The 25,328-nt window shown below is 33.0% G+C and overlaps 1 protein-coding gene across 1 annotated transcript; it reads left to right on the top strand.

Annotated features, from left to right (window-relative positions):
• Positions 1-993: 993 nt before the first annotated feature.
• LOC115875481 (GTP-binding protein Di-Ras2) lies at positions 994-23,927 on the top strand. Its single transcript, XM_030890950.1, has 4 exons — positions 994-1,237; positions 1,750-2,005; positions 18,523-18,731; positions 23,625-23,927. The coding sequence occupies exons 1-4, from the start codon at positions 1,042-1,044 to the stop codon at positions 23,750-23,752; spliced, it is 789 nt and encodes a 262-aa protein (XP_030746810.1). The 5' UTR covers positions 994-1,041; the 3' UTR covers positions 23,753-23,927.
• The last annotated feature ends 1,401 nt before the right edge of the window (positions 23,928-25,328 follow it).

Raw genomic sequence — 25,328 nt, 5'->3', positions numbered from 1 at the left:
ATATATATATATATATATATATATATATATATATATATATATATATATAATAGGGCAATAAAAAACAAGTGTAATACACTAATAATAATTTATTCAAACACAAGTTAAAAGCACATACAAGTTAAAAATTAAAAAAAATGAATCGACGAAGAGAATATGGCACTGTTATTATTAATTTTAAAAGCAAATTATAATAAGAAAATTAATTTACTAGTCTATATCCTAAAAAATTTCTACAAAAAGGCCATTTTTTCATTATATTAGCAGTATCGTTAGACTTGATAACGTCTAGACGAATTTGCAACAGGCCTTCCAAGTCGCATCAAGTGGGTCCGATGTTAAATTGTCGAATTTGAGGGCTTGAAGACGGGTCTCAGCATCTTGTTCCGGTTCTAAAAACGACGTATATCAAATTAATTAAAATGCCTAATATTAAAAACAATTGGACTTTACCATAATCAGTTTCATGCCTCGGTTTGTTACTATGTTTTTCTTCTTTTTGTTTTTTATCTTCTTGAACATATTTGGAAACCGCTGTTTTAAAGGATAACCGCACCAGAGATCTCACACAGGGGAATTTGATTTGACAACACAACAAATTAACCACAATACGATAGGACTTTTATTTAAAATATTTAAAATATAAAAGAGAACACTTACCGCTCTAATGAAACTAAAGCCTCACTGAGTAACACAACCACACAGACGTTACTAAAGTGCCAATAGAATATTTAAAAAAAAATAATAAAAAAAGTAATACTTTAGTTCATTATATCATTAATTAAAAACTCATAAATAAATTTCGTTGTTTCAGGAAGCTACTAACATCTCCCAAAATTAAATAATCTAACAACAGAAGAAAAAATACACCTTCACGCAACAAGTTTCTTCAGAACGGATAACTTTTTCCGTCGACTAGCCAGCTCTGTCAAATTAAATTCTAACTACTCCCGGAGCGAGAAGTTTTTTGCCGGAGTTTTTAGTGAAGTTACCGTATCTATGAATATTTAATCGCGACACAGGGACCAAAAAGAGACCAAAATGTCCACTATGAGTGATTACGAACGGATAAGACTGGTGATTTTAGGAGGCCAAGGGGTTGGGAAAAGCTGCATTATAAAGAGGTTCCTGTTCAACACTTACTGCAACAAGTACAGGAGCACTGTGGAGGATTTATATAACAAGGAGTACGATTTGGGACACATGACGTTGAAGGTGGATATATTGGATACCGCAGGTAAGATTTTGTCATAGGAATAATTAGATAATATTGATAGCTGTCTTTGCATGACTTGTTATAGTGAACTGCAAAAATTATTTAATCAATATAAAAGATTGAACTTTTAGTTATAGTTAAGAATTATTTAATGCTTTACAGATGCTATTTAGAAAATCTAGAAAATATTTGTATATATTTTAACTTAATATATGTTGCAGTAAAAGCCAGGAATCAGTGAATGTTGATATTTACTAGAAAAAGCTTGCATTCGCTGATTTTATAACACTACGTCAGTAAAAAAAATCGACAACTAATTTTGAAACGAACTTTTACTAGTTAAGGCTAACATTTACTGGATTGTACTAGGGAACGCCAACATTCACTGGAGCTTACTAGTGACTGCTGGCATTCAAATTCGCTTTGCATTTTGACTATACTTCAACGGAGCTTCCAGTAAATTACTATCCGGAAATTACGATCGATAAAGCACTTGACTGAGAACTGTCAACATCGATTTTTCACTTTGACAGGTGACATGCAGTTTCCTGCAATGCGTCGCCTGTGCATCGCCACAGCTCACGCCTTCCTCCTAGTCTACTCCGTAGCCTCTGCGCCGTCCTTCGAGAGTGTAAAGCAATGTTTCGAGGAAATCAGAGAGCAACGCATCGACTACCAAGACATACCCATCGTAGTAGCCGGAAATAAGCTAGATCTGACACCAACGCATAGAGAAATTACTGTTGAAGATGTCTCAGAATGGGTTTACTGCGAATTGCCCAAATTAAGGTAACATTATAGTTTATCATTGTCTTTAAGAATTATACTCGGAATTATATTAATACCTTATTATTTGTCATCTTTTGTTTTGGTGGCGTTAGTAGAAATCTCCATTTGTGGAATTTTTTTCCCATTGCCTCTAGACATGTCGTTAAAGTTTTTTTGAGTGTGTCTATTTATGCCAGGTCTCGTTGCAAGTACCCAGTCTTCAACATAACCAAACTTTCCTAATTTTCTTTGTGGCATATCCAGATTCCTATAAATTTTTTTATAGAAATTTGTATTTTAACGCCCACTATGTTAGCTCTTGTTTTATATTGTTGTTGGTTCTCAAATTAGTTCTCCTCTGAGATTCAGTTTTAGATGAACTAACACTACACTCATCTACAGAAACAGCTTCAAAAATGTCTCAGTCACTATCTGATTTATGATGTTAATCAGTAGGATGATAGAAAGATGTAGTTGTTGTTTCTGATGATGCATCGGCTCGCAGGAATCACTGCGAGCCGATTTTGTTCAATTATTCGGTAGAAAGTACTAGAATACCCAAATTTCTTTTTATTCACCTTAGGCATTTTACAAAATTTTAATAAATCTTGAAACCAAGTAAAAGAAAACACTAAAACAGAGCAGCACACGATGCATTCTGAGGCAATTACATTTATTAGGGTATATTAAGTTACGGTCACTATAAAGTAGCCGTTTTTGACGCCCGTGACTTTTTAGTGGCAATGGATGAGTGACGGCTATTTTATAGTGACCTAGACAGGTAGCAGTAACCATTTTGCTACTTTCAATGCTACTATAAATTAGAAGTAACTAGATGTCGTGGCCGCAACTACCCCGTAACTTCAATTATTACTATAAAGTAACAAAAACTTAATGGAGGCATTATGGTAGCACTTGTTAGCACCCTACTTTGAAAAGTTACTATAAAGTTTTTGATCTTTCATGGTGTAATTTTCGAAGAGTCTAGGCGGGTAATTCCAGTCCCTTCTTTAAATTACATGTTTGCGACTTGCAATCGGGATGTTTATTTTCCATTTTTATGGTAGGTAGGCACTAACCGATCAGTTTCGAAATATACTTCAAACTGACTATTCCTTATACAGGGTGGCCCATCGAAAACGTTCCGCAAGGCATAACGGCTAAGGTATTTTTTTTTTTCAAAAAACCCAAAAACATGTCAAGTTTGTTTGTGAGGGGGACAACTTTTGCTCCAAAAATGATTGCAAAATCTTCAACCCTCTAAGCGGGGGTGTCATCCCCCAACTTTTTTCAAATGGGAAGGGGGGTCAAGTGGCGCCGCAATGAAAAGAGCTTTCTATTCTCTATATTTCCCCGCCTCGTTTTTGAAAATCGGTCAAGTCATTGAAAAAATATGAAGGATTGAAATTTGAAAAGTTTATTTAAACATATATCAGAGTAAATCATAAAAATAAATTATTTCGACCAATTTGAGGTTTTTTCTTATTATTTCTAGATGTTTACGCATTTTTTCACTTGCTGCAAGGTTGAACGATCAGGTGCGGTATTTGCTAGATTGCTGTTCTGTGACTTGTTCGTTGAAGTTCTTCTCAATATCGTAAAACTTCTTAACAATTATGGTGTACTCACTTGCAGAAAAAGTGGAAATAATCGAACTTTATTTTAATAATAAGGAATGTATCGGGTTGCGCACATATTCAACGAACGCTATCCTGACAAACACCTTTATGGCAAAATTGTTCGCGTGTTAGTAGCAAAATTTCGCGAAACTGGTTCCGTTATGAATAAAAAGAGGCAGAGCCTGTAGTAAATGAAGCTATGGAGGTATTCGTATTGGGCCAAGTTGCCATGGATAGTACGCTGAGTACAAGAAAATTAGCCAATGAGACCGGCGTGAATCGTACAAGTGTCCAAAGGATATTTAAAAAAAAACACAAGTTCCACCCCTACAAAATTCAGTTGGTACAAGAACTTAACGAAGACGATTTTGATCGTCGCTTGCAATTTTGTGAAACTATTAGTGAACGAGTGGCGAATGATAATAATTTCCTATTTAATGTGTGTTTTTCGGATGAGCGTACTTTATTTTTGAACGATGTAGTTAATCGGCACAACTGTCGGTACTGGGCTGAGGACAACCCCATGGGTTTTCACGAGGTGCATACACAAAACCGTTAAAACAATTATCGTTAAGAATTTAACGATATTGAGAAGAACTTCAACGAACAAGTCACAGAACAGCTATCTAACAAATACCGCACCTGATCGTTCAACCTTATCGATCGTTCAATCAATACCGCACCTGATCGTTCAACCAGCAAGTAAAAAAATGCGTAAACGTCTAGAAATAATAAGAAAAAACAGCAAATTTGTCGAAGGAATTTATCATTATCATTTACTTTGATAAATGTTTAAATAAACTTTTCAAATTTCAATCCTTCCTATTTTCTCAATGACTCCACCGATTTTCAAAAACGAAGCGTGGAAATATAGAGAATAGAAAGCTCTTTTCATTGCGGCGCCACTTGACCCCCCTTCCCATTTGAAAAAAGTTGGGGGATGACACCCCCGCTTAGAGGGTTGAAGATTTTGCAATCGTTTTTGGGGCAAAAGTTGTCCCCCTCACAAACAAAATTGACGTGGTTTTGGATTTTTTGACAAAAAAAAATACCCTGGCCGTTATGCCTTGCGGAACGTTTTCGATGGGCCACCCTGTAGAGTAACATTTTAAATAGCAGAGTGGGCCTAGGAACTATACTTTAGGGTCAGTGACATTTTATGTTTGCTAGTTGGGAGTCTTCAACATAACCAAACTTTCCTAATTTTCTTTGTGGCATATCCAGATTCCTATATTTTTTTTATAATTAAATTAATTAATTTGAAAAGTTCTTTTATAACCCATTAACGCCCAAAACAAAAAAAGACTAAGTGCACGCCCTGGATATAATACGATTTGATGGTTTAATGCCGATGGTTTCTAACTGATATTTCCGTGTTGGGTCTTTATGAGTTTGAATTTCTTATAAACTTTAGTTTAATTAGTTTGAAATTTTATGATGTGTACCTATTTTAGTTTAAATAATAATTTATACTATAGGTAGTAAAATATTATTTTAAACTATGTGAAATATTATAGAAGATTCTCTGATCGTTGAAAAATAATTCTAATGGCCTTTAGAGACCACGGGAGAATAATTATTGTGCATTTATTGAGTTGGAGCTAGTATCATTGATATCATTGATATAGATTTAGTGGGGACTGAGGTCACAAAAGAAACATATTTTTAAATAATGAAGAAAAACAAATTTAAATGTGTATATATTAAAGATAATAGTAAAAAACGCTAATAGGATATGAAAAACAGCCATACAAACAGAGGTTCCTTAAAGTACGCTCACATTAGATTGTAGATTGTATATATATATATATATATATATATATATATATATATATATATATATATATATATATATATATATATATATATATATATATATATATATATATATATATATATATATTTTTTATTCTTTTCTTTGACCTCTCAATATATATTTTATTTAATTTTTTCTTGGCTTTAGGTCAGGTAAAAATGAGAAAAACGGTTTTTTTATATTAAATATTTCATTGACGTTTCGACCTGGTAGGGTCTTTATCAAAATTTATTACTTGAACGTAGATTTTTTACTTATTACAATTTTGTCATTTTCATTCTGAAACATTGGTTTCCACACACATAACATAAACATATCAATAAAGTCGTCACAATTTTTGTAAAGAGACATACACATTTAACGGATTTTACAACACTGAAGTTGTAATAAGTAAACAATCTACGTTCAAGTAATAAATTTTGATAAAGACCCTACCAGGTCGAAACGTCAATGAAATATTTAATATAAAAAAACCGTTTTTCTCATTTTTACCTGACCTAAAGCCAAGAAAAAATTAAAAATAATATATATATATATATATATATATATATATATATATATATATATATATATATATATATATATATATATATATATATATATATATATATATATATATATATATATATATATATATATATCCACCCTTTCTATATATATATATATATATATATACACACAAATTAATAGTAATAACACAGCCTAAGGGCTTTGACAAAAGCTAGTATATGAGACGGTTTTGCAGAGGTTGTAGGTCCATCAACTGTTATTGTTACTTAATGATCTTTCCTGACCCAAGTGCAAGCATAGCGGCCACGATGACATTAGAAAATTTTTGTGTTATCTTGTGTTATTTAGTTTTTGCTAAATTCATTTTGAGACACACTTTATTGCTGGCTGTATTTAGTTCATTAATTTGTATTTGAAGTTCTTCAGGACTATTGGCAATTAGGACTATGTCCTCAGCGAATCTTAGATTTTTAAGATATTTTCCGTCTATTTTTAATCCTTTGTTGGTCCAACGGTTGCCAGTAACTTATGGTATATCTAATTGCACAATTCTTTACAAATAAATCTCCATTTCAAATAAATCAGAATAATTTCGTTTTGAATCTCACTTCGCTGTGCAGGAAATGTTTGAAAGAGCCTCGATTAATACGGGTATAATAGTAAATTGAAATTTAAAAGCCAGTTTGGGCGTGTCTGACAAAATTCCTTTGGAACTTTTGGCATAAGTCTAAATCAAACTTCTAGAACTTTCTCGAATAGCTTTCCTAATTACGTAAGATTTACGGAATAATTCGAATCCTTTAAATTACGACTTTGATGAATTGTTTTACCCGGAATGGTCTAATCAGAAATATATTACTACAACGTTCTCAGCTCTTGACATGTTGTGTAAAAGTAAAAACCACTACAAGCAACACATGTGTTTTAACTGTATGGAAGAGTAATAACTCTAACTATTTGTGGTGTAGGCTCTGAATAAGAAGACTAAGGAAGGAGCATAATGCTATCCATGTATTCATGCACGGTGGGCGGAAAAAGGACTCGAGGGTGGGGATCCTTGACAGTTCTGTTTGACGATTCATTTGACACATTTGAATTTGATTTGAAATTTTGTGGATTTGTCAGTCTAAATTCATTCTACTACTGATAGTTGCATAAAGGTAGTAAATCTAGATGGAAATTGTGGCAAAACTTAAATTAACAGTGACACTATCGTGATTTATCGAAAAAGACTCTAAAATAGTTGGTTGTGTAGCGTGCGGTAGATCTCGACATAAATTGAGTGAAATAATGGAACAACTTTTCGCTAGTAAGTGACTATATAATATACATACGTGTAGTAAACCGATCATTTATGAAATTCACTTAAATTAACTAATTTATATATTTTTCTTGAAATTTAGCTTTTATTTACTACTTGTCAGAGATCAGATGTCAAAGAATTTTGATACGTTAATTTGACTTACCTGCTTCAGTAGCGTATCGGATGTTTGTGTTAATAAATACTTATTATAACTTATCTATTTTTATTAGAATTATACAGGGTCCGGCAATAGTGCGTCGGGCATCTGTAGCTCCTAGAATAAAAAACTTGAGGATTTTGTTTAAGTGCGAACCTAAAGTATGTGCCAGAATGTATTTCAAGAAAATATTTTAAGTTCTATAGAGTGGCCCAAAAAAGTGTGAGTGGACTTTGATGATTTTTTTTAAATCGAACGCCCTGTATATTATTGCATTTTTGGCTTCCTTTCAGATCACTTTATATAACCTTAAGATATGAATAAGTATATTTTGATAGTTTCAGAGATATTAAAAAATAAATCAAAAATATATATTTTTCAGCCCTTCTTGAAAAAATTATTAAAAATACAAGAACTGTCCCGAAATCAAAACTATATTAGGTATTTACTTTAGATGGTCTGTACGTACTTTGCTATAAATATGAAAATCGTAAATTATACAGAATGTTCAAAATTCTGCGCCAAACTTTCTAAAATATATAATAATTTTTCCTCGTTTTTTTAAATGGAACACCCTGTATATTATTTTTTCAATAGACGGAGAATTAAAAAATGAACATTTTTTGTATTTAGAGTATTTCAAAATTTTTAACGGTTTCGCAGATATTTGCGGTTTTATATTTCATATGGAATTTTCCACAGTAAATTTTTATCAAAGCCCCACCCAACGATTTTTCTCTCGTATTTTACCATTGAAAGCGCCATATGAAATAATACTGCGCGTATCTGTGAAAAAGCTGCTAGAAATTTATAAAAAAACCGTTCAAAATTTTGAAATACTCTAAATACAAAAAATGTTAATTTTTTAACTCTCCATCGAATAAAAAAATAATACATAGGGTGTTACATTTAAAATAACAAAGAAAAATTATTTTATATTTTAGAAAGTTTGGCGTAGAATATTGAACAACCTGTATGATATACGATTACCATATTTATAACAAACTAAGAACATACTATCTAAAGTAAATACCTAATATAGTTTTGATTTCAGAACAGTTCTTGTATTTTTAATAATTTTTTTAAGAAGGGCTGAAAAATACATATTTTTTATTTATTTTTTAATATCTCTGAAACTATCGAAATATATTTATTCATATCTTAGGGTTATGTAAAGTGATCTGAAAGGAAGCCAAAAATGCAATTATATACAGGGTGTTCCATTTAAAAAAAATCATCCAGGTCCACTCACACTTTTTTGAGCCACCCTGTAGAAGTTAAAATATTTTTCTGAAATACATCCTGGTACATACTTTAGGTTTGCACTTAAACAAAATTCTCAAATTTTTTATTCTAGGAGCTACAGATGCCTGACGCACTATTGCCAGACCCTGTATATTTTTATAACAATTTTAATAACTACCAACATTTATTCACAACGTAAAATAAAACAATAAATTATTGAGTCTACCTCACGGCTACCCTACATCATAGTTTTACATTTTTTAAATAAAATTAGAACGGCACTGATAAACCGGAATTTAAGTCGGCCATATTTGAGGGCCATCGCGGTGTACCTAAGATTTTTGATATGCTCCTTTCGTTAGTCTTCTTATTCAAAGGTTGTAGGTAATAATAGGTTAGGTTAGGTTTGACAATTTGAATTTTCTTTCATTGTTTTTCATTTGAATTGACATCAAAATCCAAACTTCTCATGTCAAAAATCTCCCACCAATCTTCATCCGAATATTGACGTTACTTAAAAAATTTTACTAAAAAATCGAAATAAAGTTAAAAAATGAAGTTTCTACACACTGTATCTCCGAAACTAAATATTTTAGGACATACATTTATACGAACTTTTATGTTATTTTTATTTGCAGAATATGCTACTGAAGTTTCCGGAATATAGTTCGGACACCCTGTATATAGTATCTATACGATTTTATTCTTCTACAGTATGTCCCCGGATTGTCTTTATAGGAGGAAATACTTTTTATTATTGACATTTTGAGAAAAATACATTATTTATAAAAATTTTTGCTTTTTTCAAAATGGTTAATGCCGTTTATACTTAGATTAGATAGAAAATTAAAAAAAAAACATGAAAATATGGTTGAAAAATATGACGTTAATCAAAATTAATAATAACCATCTATCAAATAATGGAATCGAAATTATATTATCATACAGGGTGTCATTGAAATGGTGTAAAAAAATCGGGGGGTGATAGTACTCCTAAAAATAGTAAAAAAAGTTCCTATAAGTATAGGGCGGAAAATGGATATTAAGGGAGTTAGGGGCACTAAAAGGGTGAACTTAAAAACGGTTGTTTTGAAATTTTAGGCTTAAAAAACGAGATAAAATTTCGAAATAAATCCTCTGCCATAAATTTTGACCCTAAATCAAATGGTGATACTGAAAAATTATTTGGAAAAGGGGTAGTTTTTGCAAGGGTAAGGAGTTGTTACGTGAATAACTTTTTTGAGGTTATCTTTTTTGCAACGTGGGTTCCTTTTTTGAAAACTACATACTTTTTTCTACAAAAAAGGTACTCTTGTTGCACATCGCCTAGAGCGATGGTTTTCGAGAAAATTGAAGACAAAATGTTTGCTCTGATGGGTTGCTAACTGGTTAATCAACATAAACTTATGAAAGTTGTGGCGGTTCAAAAGTAACCAAGTAGTTATTAAATAATTAATTGGAAAATCAAAAATTCATGATTTTTAAAACATCTTATTGCTTTAAAAACGAAATAAACTTTTTTGGTTTTAAAAATATTTGGTTTACTCAGTGCCGATTAATACTGAAGATCAACTACTACGGCAACTATTGACTGTTTCAATCAAATTCGGACAACACCAACGATCTGCGTACCCTGTAGAATATCCCACAGGATCGTGGAGAAGATCAGATATCTACATTGCAATACGGCGAATGCAGATTCTGTGGGGAATATGGGGAAACACCTGAACACCTCATCACTGAGTGCGCCAAGACGACGACCATTCGTGCCATGAACTTTGGTACGGCTGATGTCAAGGATGGAGAGCTAGCCTCTGTGGAGCCGTCTCAGATACTGGCTTTTGTTAAAGTCTTGAGACTGTATGTTGAATTATAACTCGCTATAACTCAAGAAAGGGGAACACACAATAGATCTTTAAGGTCGCGGTGACTAACTCCCCTCCTAAACATTCTACATTCTACAGTGCAATGAATGTTGGTCACTTTGAACATTTACTGCGAATTAATTAAGGAATGCATTATTTTAATAAGGAATTTTGGTAATTGAATTATTTCGTTTTTCAAGAAATAAGATGTTTTAAAAATCATGAAATTTTGATTTTTCAATTAATTATTTCTTCATACGTTACATAACTTTCATAAGTTTATGTTGATTAACCAGTTGTCAACACATCAGAGCAAACTCTTTGCCTTCAATTTTCTCGAAAACCAACGCTCTGGGCAATGTGCAACAAGAGTATCATTTTTTGTAGGAAAAAGTATGTAGTTTTCAAAAAATGAACCCACGTTGCAAAAAAAATAACCTCAAAAAAGTTATTTACGAAACAACCCCCTACCATTCCAAAAACTACCCTTTCCGCTTTTCCAAATAATTTTTCAGTATCACCATTTGATTTAGGGTCAAAATTTATGACAGAGGATTTTTTTTCAAAATTTTATCTCATTTTTTAAGCATACAATTTTAAAACAACCGTTTTTTAATTTCACCCTTTCAGTGCTCCTAACTCCCTTAATATGCATTTTTCGCCCTATACTTATAGGAACTTTTTTTACTATTTTTAGGAGTACTATCACCCCCCGATTTTTTTACACCATTTCAATGACACCCTGTATATTATATACACCTTTTGATTTTTAGGTAAATAATAAAAGTGATTTCTTTTGTAAAGACAATCCGGGGACATACTGTATATTCATCAGATTCTAACAAGTTTTTATTTATCACAATCTAAACAAAAAAAAATAACTAAAATGTCTTCTAAAATATGGAAATGTCAGACAAATTTTTTTCATAAAAATAAACAAAATTTCAGCAGTTTTTGCACTTTCTTTTTACCCTTTTACTCCAGCTTCAGGTTTACTCGGCTGCCATAAACGAATTTAATTATATCAAAATATTTACGTATTCATTGGAGTCCATTTTTATTCGGTTTACAAGCTGCGAAAAGAAAACTTTCCAACCCGAACAAACAGAAAGCGAAATTATAAAAAAGTCTAGTGAAAACATTTTGCTTTTTTTTTCAAGCCTTAGGTAAAGTAAATGTAACCTAAATACCTGAAGGTATGAATATTCGAATAAGGTTTTGCAAGGGCGAAAACGATTTGATATTACGTATTTACGTTTCCAAGAATATCTCTCATATTTGGTTAGATTTAGGTTTAGATCAGAGATGATTTCTTTTTCATGCTGAAATTAGATATGGAACATTCATGAATTGGATTGTATTACAAAAACAAACAAAAAAAAATTGAAAGTGAAACTTCTTACTAACAACTATTAAATTGAAGAATTTGAAAGAAATGTTTGAAAAAGTGTAGTTTGCAATGTAGAAGAAGTAATAAATTAATAAAACAACTTTTTACGCGTAAAAAATAGTTTTTTTTTACCGAAAGCCAGAGTTCATTTTTTCGGTAAGATATAAGATAACCAAGATACGAAGGGAGTAGAAAAATGCACCATTTTAAAATTCGCTCTGTATTCTAGGAATTTAAGCGACCCATACATTATCAAACAAATTGCGCAACGAAACGTTGCGTTGCACAACTGATTCAGTACTACCAGGAACTAAAAAGATTATGAATAATCCTTGTGTAACATCTTTAAAATTCTCATAAAAAAGTACCGAGTGATGTGAAAATCCCATAGAGATACAATCTACTCATAAACGAGAAACCCCATAAAATGCACGAAAATGGGACACCCTGTACAGTGATGTTTGTCTGTTTTTTTTTCCAGAGAGGAGATTACTTGTTGGTTTATACAATGAAAAAAAAACTGCAAATCGGTATTGTATACCGTAAATGTGAATTAAAATCGACGTTAATTAAAACTTCGAGTTTTGAATCCAAATTATCGACATCCATCATAGTATGACCTCATTGTTTTAAACGTATTTGCATTTCAATTTCCGTTAATTTGAAAACACTAGACTCGTAATAAACATGAAAAATTGGTTTTAATCAATATGCACATTATAAGTTGAAAGAGCTACCCTCAAACTGTTTTATTTGGTGTTTTCTGTGTTTTATTTGAATTTTTTAGACTAGCAATTTTAACATTATTTTTTTTTCTCTCAATCTATCAATGGTTTTTTTACATTTTTTTGTATATCTTGTGTATTGGTTGGATTATATTTTAAACATATCCATGGTCTGGCGTAGATTGTCATTTAGATGTTAGGTACTTATTTTTGGAATAACTTTATTTAAGTTTCCTTGATAATAATTTGGGACACTCTTTGTATAAAATAGGATGCGAGAACTTCGACAATATACAATAATTATTTATTATTGTTGTAATATGTAGTAGGTAAATTTGATAACACACTATTTTTATCATGTTATATGACTAAAGCTGCAGTTGACAAGATAAAAAATGGATAACAGAATTGACAAAATAATCCTGTGGAATTACATGGATTTTACCCAGAGCTAGAAATTAGATCAAGAATATCAAGACGCAATAGCAGTGCAAGAAATATTATAATTTGATAATATGCAACCATTCCTAACAATTAAAAGTTCATTTTGAAATAGCATTATCTGAATTTCAGATAGTTTTAAATAAAATTATTGGTATCTGAAAAACTGTATTGGATCAAAACCTAAAACACTGACGATAAAGAATCCGTACAACAATACATATATTTTTAAAATCAAAATGAAGTCCAAGGACAAACTATAAGCACAGAATATCTAGCTACGCAACAGAAGCCTCGTTACATGTGTAAAATTGTAGGTAGCAAAAGGAGACAGGCTTTAAAAGTCTGTCTCCAAATCAGATATTTTGATGTGGTAGTTTCGCTACTACATAATAGAGGGCAATAAATTTAAAAGAAAACAGTTTTCTACAAACAAAATTTAAAAGAATTTTGTGCAGTGTGGCCATTGTGTAATTCATATCGTAAAACTTCCTGATAAAGCCTACCTTCAAATTTGCTACATCATTTAAACATATTAAAATAGATCAGAGCTGTTTTTTTCAGTTTGCCATGTTAGTTGGAATTAAATCTTATGAGCTAAATTACAATCACTTCCTGGCGTTTGATTGTATAATTGAATCCTGAATTTTTATTGTAATTCGGCGACAATATAATAAGTATTGTTCTACTATTATGATACCACTTCCTGACGTTCGATTGTGTTCATACCAAGTTCATATTGTATAATCGGGAAAAAACGGCGTTAGCGATAGCTATGAAATGAATATCACTGTCATTTTATATATCAATTTATATGGGAAATGTCATCGATCGTCCTTTTCCAGCCAACTGGACGCCGTTTTTTTCAGAAGCATATCAAGTGATACCATAATATAGTACTATATTACGATACATGGCGTTCGATTGGGCTTAAACTTGGTATACTATAACTTCAGTGACATTGTAATATCATGGTACCATGGAGCATATAAAGTGGTACCTTCCATAGTACCATATTTGATGACATAGCAATATTAGGTACATGGCGGTAATAGGGCTTAAACTTGGTATACTACGTATTTTCGGTGACATTGTAATATGATGGTACTATGATGCATATCATCTGGTACCATAATATAGTACCATATTATGTACATGGCGTTCGATTGGGCTTAAATTTGGGATACTACGTATCTTCGGTGATATTGTAATATTATGGTACCATGGAGCATAATAAGAGGTACCATAATATAGTACCATATTACGATACCATTTCCTGGCGTTCGATTGGGCTTAAACTTGTTATACTACGTATCTTCGGTTACATTGTAATATGATGATACTATGATGCATATAAAGTGGTACCTTAATATAGTACCATATTTCAATACCATTTCCTGGCGTTCGATTGAGCTCATATTTGATATATACTTGCGTATTTTTGATGACATTGCATTATTATGGTACCATGAAGCATATCAACTGGTACCAAATATAGTACTATATTACGTACATGGCGTTCGATTGGGCTTAAACTTCATATTATTATATTATACTACGTATTTTCGGTGACATTGTAATATGATGGTACTATGATGCATATAAAGCGGTACCTTAATATAGCACCATATTACGATACCATTTCCTGGCGTTCGATTGGGCTTAAACTTGGTATACTACGTATCTTCGGTTACATTGTAATATGATTGTACTATGATATATATAAAGTGGTACCTTAATATAGTACCATATTACGATACCATTTCATGGCGTTCGATTGTTCTTAAATTTGGTATATTACGGATCTTCTGTGACATTGCAATATTATGGTACCTTAAAGCATATCAAGTGGTACCATAATATAGTACACTATTATGATATAATTTCCTGGAGTTCGATTGGGCCCAAATTTGGTATACTTGCGTTTCTTTATAAAGATTTCTTTAATTAATAATTTTAATTTATTTTACGAATTTTAATTTATTGTTCGATGTCGTGACAGCAACTTTTATGCCGAACTAATATATTATTAATTGTACCTGTGTCACTTTTAAAATCTACCTAGGTCTATATAAATAACGTGACAAACGGAAGAAATTTGTTATTATAGTAATTTTTAGTCAGTTAACATTTTTTGTACTGCATTTTAATAAATTATTTCCATTATTATTAAACTTATATTTCATTACTAACGTTCCAGCATTAATAAATATCACTATCAATCGCCCTGTATATTATTAGTTTTAAAGGCAATTAAAGGTATTTTCTTAGTTAACATTATAAGGTAGTGTATATTAAAAATGTATATGTTTTGTAATAATATATATACTTAAAACTATTTTAATAGCCAAAGGAATAATTAATATAAGTGTATCTGACAAGAAAAGAAGAATAGAAAGAAACACATACTGCATTATACACAGTAAAAAGAAAGGGATGCCAATTCAAGTCTTTTTGAATCTGGCAACTGTGCATATTTAGCCGAGCTATAAGGCCGGCGACGAGCCGTCGATCCAAAACCGAAAGTTCAAAATTTCTAATTATATTCTGATTATGATATTGTCGCGCCATCTAGTATTCTATTTGTGCAATTTTAGCTCTTTCATTTCGAGTATTTTTCTGTTGCGTAGCTAGATATTCTGTGCTATAAGGTATGCGAACTCAACCCTCAGCATAGGAAATCAACTTATAGAACGGGTGGAAAAATATCAGTATCTTGGCTGTTGGCTGCATGCGGACTGGAACCCTGAGCGAGAAATTAGAACAAGAATAGAAAAAGCGCGCGCAGCATTTCTTAAGTTCAAAAACGTACTGAACTGCAGAGACATCCAACTGCAGCTGCATCTACGATATGCAAAGTGCTACGTATGGTCCGTTCTGCTCTATGGGGTGGAAGCGTGGACCATGAAAACTAATACTATAAATAAATTAGAAGCCTTTGAGATGTGAACATACAGGCGTCGCTTGAAAATATCGTGGACCGATAGGATAACTAATGAAGAAGTACTCAATATGATGCAGAAGGAGAGAGAACTATTAAATATAATTAAAAAACGGAAGACCTCCTACTTAGGACACATAGTTCGAAATGAAAAATACAACATTCTGCGGCTCATACTTGAAGGAAAAATAGAAGGCAAGAGGGGAATAGATAGAAAACAGCTGTCATGGGCAAGAAACATCAGACAGTGGACCGGTTTGAAGACTATAGGAGAGCTCATAAACACCGCAAGAGATAGAGACAGGTTTCAACATGTGGTCGCCAATATCCAGTGAATGGATAGGCATCTGAAGAAGAAGATTGTTTCTTTGTGGAGTGACGTCTCTATGGACTTGAGTAACCTGGATCATCAAGGGTAAATGGTGACACATAACTCAGATGACGATACGGACTTAAAGTCTAGTACTTATGAATATAGGGCTGAAGCAAAAAAAAATTGGGCGCACTTCTAGTAGTCCATCTGAAAAAAAGGTTACCTACTTATTACAAGCTAAAAGTATCTCACCCTTAAGGACGAAGGAAGCTTCTTTGGGCATTTTTTAACCAACTTCGAATTGATAGTTACTGAGTTGACCGCTTTTAAAGCTGCTTGAGTATCAGATAAGATAGATATTTCTTGTTTCCGATAATTCCTATCTAAGGTAAGTCGTACGCACCTTTCGATAGCGTAGATTTCTTTCTAAAAGATGCATGGAACTGTAAGAAAATATATTGTATATGTATTTGTAAATGGAGAAACATCGCTTTTCGCTGCCCACAACCCCTGAAAACCTGTAGGTAGAGATTTAAATGGCAAAAAGCGTAATATAAATAGCAGCAATCCAATCAGATTCGTTCCAAATGGCTTTCTTTAATGTTCCGGATTAGTTCCTTTTTGATAAAAGCTGGAAAATATAGGCAACGGATAATTCGCCACGATTTGCCAGACGACGAGGGCACAAAGCAGAGGATTTTATGGAAATGTAATTATTCAGATGCGGGAGCGATATTTCGATATGGGTTGTTTTGTTTTTTTCCTCTGGATATATGTGGGTGGTAAGCTAAATTCTCATTTACATTTCGCTCTGCAACTATCGAAAATAAAGCGAAAACTTGAATGACAGTGACAGCTAATTTACAACTCATTAATATTAGTGTTTATCGACAAGTAAATTTAAATTGATTTTCCAAAATCAAAAGATATTCAGGGTGTCCCATTTTCGTGTGTTCTGAAGGGTCTTTTGAAGGTGTGCCTTTCAGCAACATCACCACTTTCACGGTAGCGTGCACTTAATCGCGATATTACACTTTGCGTTGTATTTAATGCTCTAGCTATGTCGATTTGGCGCATTCCAGCTTCGAGCATACCCATGGCCCTTAGCATTTCGTCTCTGTTAAGATGTCTACGCTCTATAATGTCGTTTAATACTAAACAGAGTTATTTGAATGAATTCTGGCCAGTTATCATAAAAACATAGCCAGTACAGGTTAAATTCGAACAATTGATGCTAGGTGCTTTTTATACATTTGACAAAAAATGCACAAACACTTCTGCAAATATCCCAAATTTAGAAATAACTAGTGTGAATACTTCGTTTCAATCGAAGTAGAAAGAATCGGCTTACAGATATGTGGTCGTTTATTCAAAACATTTATTTTTAACTTTAATAAAATGATATCCCTAGATTTTTCCGGCGTGTGTAATAATGGTTTTTTATAACACACGGAAATAAATATTTTTTGATCTCCCTGTTTGATATCCAATTCGTTCAATTAGACAGGTTGAATATGTCGACATTCCTTCACCTATAAACCAAATGTTAGTTTTCAATATGTCGAATTTATGATTTAACCAATGCTTATTCCAGATCAATTTTTTTTATTAATTTTACCCATGTTTTATTTTTTATCTGGAAAACTATTAGAGATTGAAAATATTAAAATAGGTTAGTATAATAGAAAAATTTTGAGATATGGAAGTAGTTTCGAAAAATATAATAATATACCGGGTATTCCATTTGAAATAACATAGATGCTATCACTTTTAGTATGAAGCGGCAACAGTGTAACAATGAAAATAATTTAGACAGATGGAACAGGTGCCTTTATGCAAAAATTCAAATTTTCCATAAACGTCTAACGTACCATGGCTGTGAATCACTCTGTATATATTATGAAAGAGCACCGAACATTTGTTCGTATAACTTACTAACCAAACACATAAACTATACAAAAGAAACGATTAAACTTAATTTTTTATTACAAGAAATTTGCATTGCTAAAATTTACTCAGCCTGTAGTAATAGTTCCAACATCAAAAAGTCACAAAACTGATGTCTTCCTTAATCACAAAAAAACTAATTTTAACTTACACCCTCACCGGAGGACGATAAATTACAGTACTTAACCTCAGAGTCATAAAAAACATCCTCCTAAAATCCGCCCACCAATAAAACTTTCATCGCTTTTTTCTTTTTACTGCTCCAGGGTGAAGATTCTGGAATGTTCGGCGAAAGACGACATCAACATAAAAGAGATATTCCGCTCGTTCCTGTCGCTGTCGAAGCTGGTGCCCAAGAATGAGGTGGCCGATCCCAATACGGGACTGAAGAGGAGGTCCAGCGCTTACGTGTCGGCTACGAGCAAAGGAAAACGAAGGGCGGAGAGTCCTTTACCAGAAAAAGCTTCAGGATCAGGTACGGAGAAAATTTTGATCAATTTAAAGTGTTATATTTTCGTTATTTTTCGCCCTATTTTCATGATTTTTTAGCTAACTGTATATAATTATATCAACTTTATTTCGTAAACTAAGTTTTTTATAAACTTTAGTATTTCACATATTATACAGGGTTAATCGAGGGGTTGTTTTTTTATCCTAAGTTTAAAACACCCTATACAACGACATTTATTTTATTTTAGACCTAATATGATTCTTTTTATATTTTTGGACATATTGGCTTACTACACGACTAACTAATATAAAATTAAAAATCTAAGTGCAACTAGACTGTTATAATTACAATTATTTTATTTCATAATGAGTGAAAATCACCAAAAACAAATTTCATTTTAAACAGAAAATATTGAAAACAATTTTAATTATTTCTCACAACTAATAATAGTCTGTATTGCCTCCTCGAGCCTCAATGCAAGCTGTGAGACGACGTGGCATGCTCTCAATTAAGTTGTCCAGAAGATGTTAAGGAATGACTTCCCATATTTCGCGCCCAGCAAATGGACGCACAATAGACTCTAAAACATCTCTAAGATATGAGGCACCTGTCATTGTGCCATCAATAAAAACAAGAGGAGTTCGAGCTCCGTGCATTATACCTGCCCATACCATAATTCTTCCCCCTTGAAACGGGACACGGGGTTGAGCTGCATTCAAGAGTGCTTGTCTTCCAGATGCTCTCTGGACCAAAGTTCGTCGCGAGTCTTTCACTAGGCCTATTGCTTCATTACTAAACATGACGAAATTCCAATTAGGTTTATTTGCTCTCTTCTCGTCAGCTCATTGTAGTCGCGTAATTTCGTGCTTTGGAACACGTAGATGCCTCCTTAAATGTAATCCTCTGTCATGGAGTCTTCTTGCTATGGTCTTTCTTGAAATATTTACTCCTTCAAGGCGAGCTAACTCATTTTTAATAGCAGTACTAGAAAGCAGTGGATTGCGTCGTGCAATTAAGGATATTTGACGGTCTTGCACAGCAGTAGTAACTCTTTTTCTACCTCTTCCAGGCCGGTCTGTAACCTCGTTTGTCTCCCTGATTTTTTTTTAATATTCGCGAAACATCGCTTTGGTGTTACTCCTACAATTTCAGCTTTTGCAATTTGCCGGTAGCCTTATTGAGACAGTGTTACTATTCTGACTATTACAGTTGAGGGTTGGAACCTTTGTTTGAAAAACAACTGAAACTTTGAAACTGCAAGAAATTTGTTTTCTATTTTAAAATAAAATGTTATAAATGTACTTGTCTAGTTCAAACAATAGAGTTTATACTAGTCTTTAAAATAAACATATCATTTATCTTGCCGCATAACTACTGTCTTCCGTTATCTCGAGCGCATCGTTTGCCAGGGGCTTTGCTAAACCCTTGATCCCCATTATCTTGTCCTAAACTATTCCTCCCAGTTCCCTACCTGTCATCCCTGAACTTACGAAGGACTTATACCAGTATATTAACAGGTTTATCCTTAAATCACCTAGAGACTTGACTGCTTATGGTGTAAACTTTCCAAAGATATTTTGTTGACCTTTGTGGACTATTAATCTTAAATACTGATGATTATTACAACAAAATTTTTGTTAAAATAATAATCTCCAGTTTCAGGAAATTTTGAGTAACGAATAAAGTAAGTAAAATATATTTTACATACTTGCGAAAGTTTATCATAACGATTTAATGCTTTTTTAGTGCTATTATGAAGATTTTCACTGTTTGCTGTTTTTACTTTGCTTCTCAAATCATATGGATTTCAGCAAAATGTTACCTTCTGCTTTATTTACTTATTTTAGGTTATTACTTACTTACTGCCATTATTCGCTGACGAGTATTTGACACGCATCAGAAGATGGTTACGCAAGGCGTTTTATTTCATGAGCTTTTCTGTGACTGGAAAGCCCGATACGTGATGTTATCTCTCTTCCGCACTCCGGACATTCAAAAATCTCCTTACTTTGTTGCATCTTTACTTTTTGATTGTCGTTGTTAACTGAGTTTACAATTCTTCTCCATTGCGTTCTACTGTGCGCTGCTTCCTCCCACTGATTCTCCATGCTTATGCTTATCTACTTTAAGTTTCCATGGAAAATATCCTTGTATCTTTTGAGTTGTCTACCCTCTTTCCTCTTACCATCTACAAGCTCACCGTAAAGAGCAGATTTCAATAGGCGGTTTTGATGGATTTTATACGTATTTTTGCCCTGAGTCTCTTTATATTGAACAGACAGCCGTCGTATCTGTATCTAATGCCCAATCCTCTTTCCTGCAGTTTGCTGTCTACTATAATGAAGAGCGCTGCCATGGATATGTTGAATATGAGAGGCGCTAAGACACATTCCTGTTTTACTCCTGTATTTGATAGGAAGGGATCGCTCAGTGATCCCTGATTTGACGTTCTTGACTTGTTGTTGTTATGGAGGCTTTTACACACTGAAAGAAATTTGTTGGGTACTCCAAACTTTTTCCTAATTGTCCAAAGTGCATCTTCGTTTACAGAGTCGAAGGCTTTTATTACATTGATGAACACAACATAAACGTTTACTGCTGTTCCTTTACTTTTTCCTGTAGTTGGCGGACGGAGAATATGGAATCAACGCTACAGCGGTTGGTGCGAAAGTCCGTTTGCGATTCCTGGAGAATTTTTCTTTTTTGTCGGAGGAATGAATGCCTTTTTTGGGCAGCTCTATATGATTAATAGGTGTATCAATGAGCTGGTGAGCTCAAAATTCGGCCATATGACAACATTCAAAAAACAAAACAAAAATTATCTAGTTTCAAACTAGTATCTAGTTACTTTCGAAATAATAGTATACTAAGTGCCATCTAACGCATATAAGAATATTCAGAAAGAAATCCGATCAAAAATAAGAGAAGCAAAAGAGGTGCTCTACAAAAGAAAATGCGACGAAATGGAAGCCCTTCAAAAAAAGCATGACAGCTTCAATGTCCACAAGAAAGTAAAAGAACTGGCAGGATTACAGAAAAAAAGACAACCGTCAATACTCACTGACCAGAATGGCAAAATCATTATGGAAATGGAAGAAAAACTAAGAACGTGGAAGAATTACATAATAGAATTGTTCGATGATGAGAGAGAAATAAACAGAATAGTAACAGAACAAGAAAACAGCGGACCGGAAATAACTAAAGAAGAGGTCATCCATGCTATAAAAATCATAAAAGATGGAAAAGCCGCAGGGCCTGATGAGTTACCCTCTGAAATTCTCAAGTTGATAGAAGAGGAAAACATACACAGTCTAACAGATCTGTTCAACACCATATACAGAACAGGTATTATACCCAGGGAATGGTTGCTATCAGCGTTCGTCACTATCCCGAAAAAACATAATGCAAGGCAATGCACAGACTTTCGAACAATCAGTCTAATGAGTCATACGATAAAAATACTTCTGAAGGTGATACATCACAGGATTTACAAAACATTAGAACAGGATAACAGCGAGACTCAATTCGGTTTCCGAGATGGCTTAGGCACAAGAGAAGCACTATTTGCTTTGAACGTTCTCGCCCAACGATGTATGGATATGAATCAGGATCTCTATATATGTTTCATTGATTACAACAAAGCCTTCGATAGGGTCAGACACGAACAACTTATCCAGCTTCTGAAAGAAAAGAACTTAGACACCAGAGATATAAAAATTATTACGAATCTTTATTTTAATCAAAGCAGTGGTAAAAATAAGGGAATAACACCGAAGAAATAGAAATCCGTCGAGGCGTTAGGCAGGAGTGCGTGCTATCACCGATGTTATTTAACCTCTATTCAGAGGAAATAATGAAACGAGCATTGGACGATGAAACGAAAGGACTAAAAATTAACGGAGTGCCTATCAACAATATAAGATATGCGGATGATACGATCCTGATGGCTGCCAACCTAAACGATTTACAGATATTAGTAGATAAAGTTAATACATCGAGTAAAGAGCTTGGACTGTCACTAAATGTAAAAAAGACAAAATTTATGATAATATCCAAAACAACACAAAACAATTCACAAATTCATATAAATAACCACACCATAGAAAAAGTTGACAGTTATAAATACTTAGGTACATTTGTAAATAAAAATAACGACTGTTATGAAGAAATTAAAACTAGAATAGGACAGGCGAGAACAACATTTGTGAAAATGAAAAGAGTGCTCTGTGACAGCGATCTCAGCTTGGACTTAAAAATCAGAATGGTGCGATGCTATGTTTTGTCGGTGCTGTATTATGGTGTAGAGGCTTGGACTCTGAAGAAACTTGACATAAGGAAACTAGAGGCATTCGAAATATGGTTGTACCGTAGAATACTTAGGGTAAAATTGACCGATAAAGTGACCAACATGGAAATCCTGAAAAGAATAAAAAAGGAAAAAGAAATTATCATAACGGTAAAAAAAGCGTAAATTTCAGTACCTTGGACACGTCATGAGAAGAGAAAAGTACCACCTACTCCAACTGATATTACAAGGAAAAATTCAAGGAAAGAGATGTGTAGGAAGAAGGCGCCACTCATGGATGAGAAACTTACGTGACTGGTTCGGGTGCACCACAAACCAACTATTTCGGTCGGCTGTGTCACGAATACGTATAGCACTGATGATTGCCAACCTTCGCAACGAAGAAGGCATTTGAAGAAGAATAAGTGCCATCTTAATTTATATTCGATAAAAATATCTATTATTATTATTAACCCCGAAACAAATACTTCATATAGTATTTTAGATTTTATTAAAGAAATATGTAAAATAAATAAATTATTCCTTCTGGTCACTTGTTTTATTCAAAAGATATATTTTCTTATTTTTGCTATTACCTAAATACAAACTTTAAAACCTGTTTCATGTTACAGGTGCTGGAAGCTCCGAAGGCAGCAATCACCTCTCAAAACCGCGGTCCAGGTCTTTGATCCGCAGGGCCAGCAGGAAGACAAAGCAGCAAATCAGGGATGCTCAGGTGGACGAGTGTAATGTGTCCTAAGCACGCCACCCTTTGAGAAGGGGTGATGTGGAGTGTAGTGAAGTGTAACGGTGTGTCAGAGTCGAATAGCCTTTGTGAAATGCAAGATTTACCGCGGACTGTGTATGCACGTAATATATTATTACTCAAAGGATGTGTCGGAGTGACGATGTGTGAGTACAACAGATGATAACTGGAGCTGTGGTGTAAAAAATATAGTTTTAGTGTTTTAAGATTAATTAATATCAGGAATGGTGATTTTATAAGTGAATGAATAATATAAATAATATATTCTGAGTTATTTTATCAGTAAGTCGATTAAATAAAGCAAGTTAACGGAATTTCAAGCAAACATTTTAATATAAATATTTATAAGAAGTAACTATCTAAATGATTGTGGCAAGTTATATTCTGAAAACATCTAATAATATTGCCGCTTAAGGAACTTTATTAAAAATTAAAATATCTCGTTGCTGTAAGAAGCTTCAGTGGTTTTAAACTCTCGGGAGACAAAATTTTCAGTATACAGGGTGGTCCGAACTGTATTCCGGAAACTTCGGCAGCATATTCTGCAGTTAAAAGTAAGTAAAAAAGTTCGAATAAGTGTATGTCCTAAAATGGGGGCTTAGTTTCGGAGGTACAGGGTGTAGAAGTTTCATTTTTATTTCGATTTTTTCCAAATTACTTCTGGTAAGTAAAGTCAATATTTGGATAAAAATTGGGGTCTGTGAGTTTTTTGACATGAGAAATTTGATTTTGATGTCAATATGACTCCTACTTGTAGAGGGCCCCACCTATATATTGTTTAACTGGTTTGAAGTGTAATAACTTTTCGTCCGTACCGGTATAAAACTACTGAGGATAAAAATATACATTTATGACGTTTTCTGCGTAAAAAAGGTCTCTTGGTAAAATCGCTACCGAGTAATGGTTCTCGAGATATTTAAAATCGAAATTATCAATGCCTGTCATCATTGACATAAATTAAACGTGTTGTAAAACCGCGGTATTCATTGAGACTGAAATAATAAATTTGAAATATTTTTGTACCAAAAGTTCAACAGAAACTGTTTTACATTTTTTCGCAGGAAAATTTATGACTAATTTAAAAAAATAAAAATTTCCCAAATTTATTATTTCAGTCAAATAACTATCCACTCAACGTGTTTATTTTTTGTCATTAATGACATGTATAGTCTGTCCAACGAGAAGATCCTTGACAGTGATAGATGTGTCTGTCATTTTAATTTCAAAGTAGTTTATTTTACAAAGAAATGAGTTGGTACAACTGGAACGCGCAGGAAATTAATATATTTAAAATTTGACTGACAAGTGATTACTTCAAAACATTATGAAAAAAACTGTATAAAACTGAAAAAATGTAATCGAGTTATTTTATTTAATCAAAAACGGTATGTATATAAAACAAACAAGAACAAGACACCACATACCAAAAAAATATAAAAAAGAACTAATTCTTATTTACAAGCTTTATGAAACTTCCCGCATTTATTATTATATTTATCAATATAACTAATGTACAAATACAAATTTGTACCGCAGGAATAAATAAAACAACATAAATAAAACAAATTAT

Source organism: Sitophilus oryzae, unplaced genomic scaffold (genome assembly GCF_002938485.1).
Source record: "Sitophilus oryzae breed Bouriz unplaced genomic scaffold, Soryzae_2.0 scaffold_1389_pilon_pilon, whole genome shotgun sequence".
NCBI classification, from domain to species: domain Eukaryota; kingdom Metazoa; phylum Arthropoda; class Insecta; order Coleoptera; family Curculionidae; genus Sitophilus; species Sitophilus oryzae.
The sequence above is the reverse complement of the archived record's forward strand: the minus strand, read 5'-3'. Positions and strand labels throughout refer to the sequence as shown.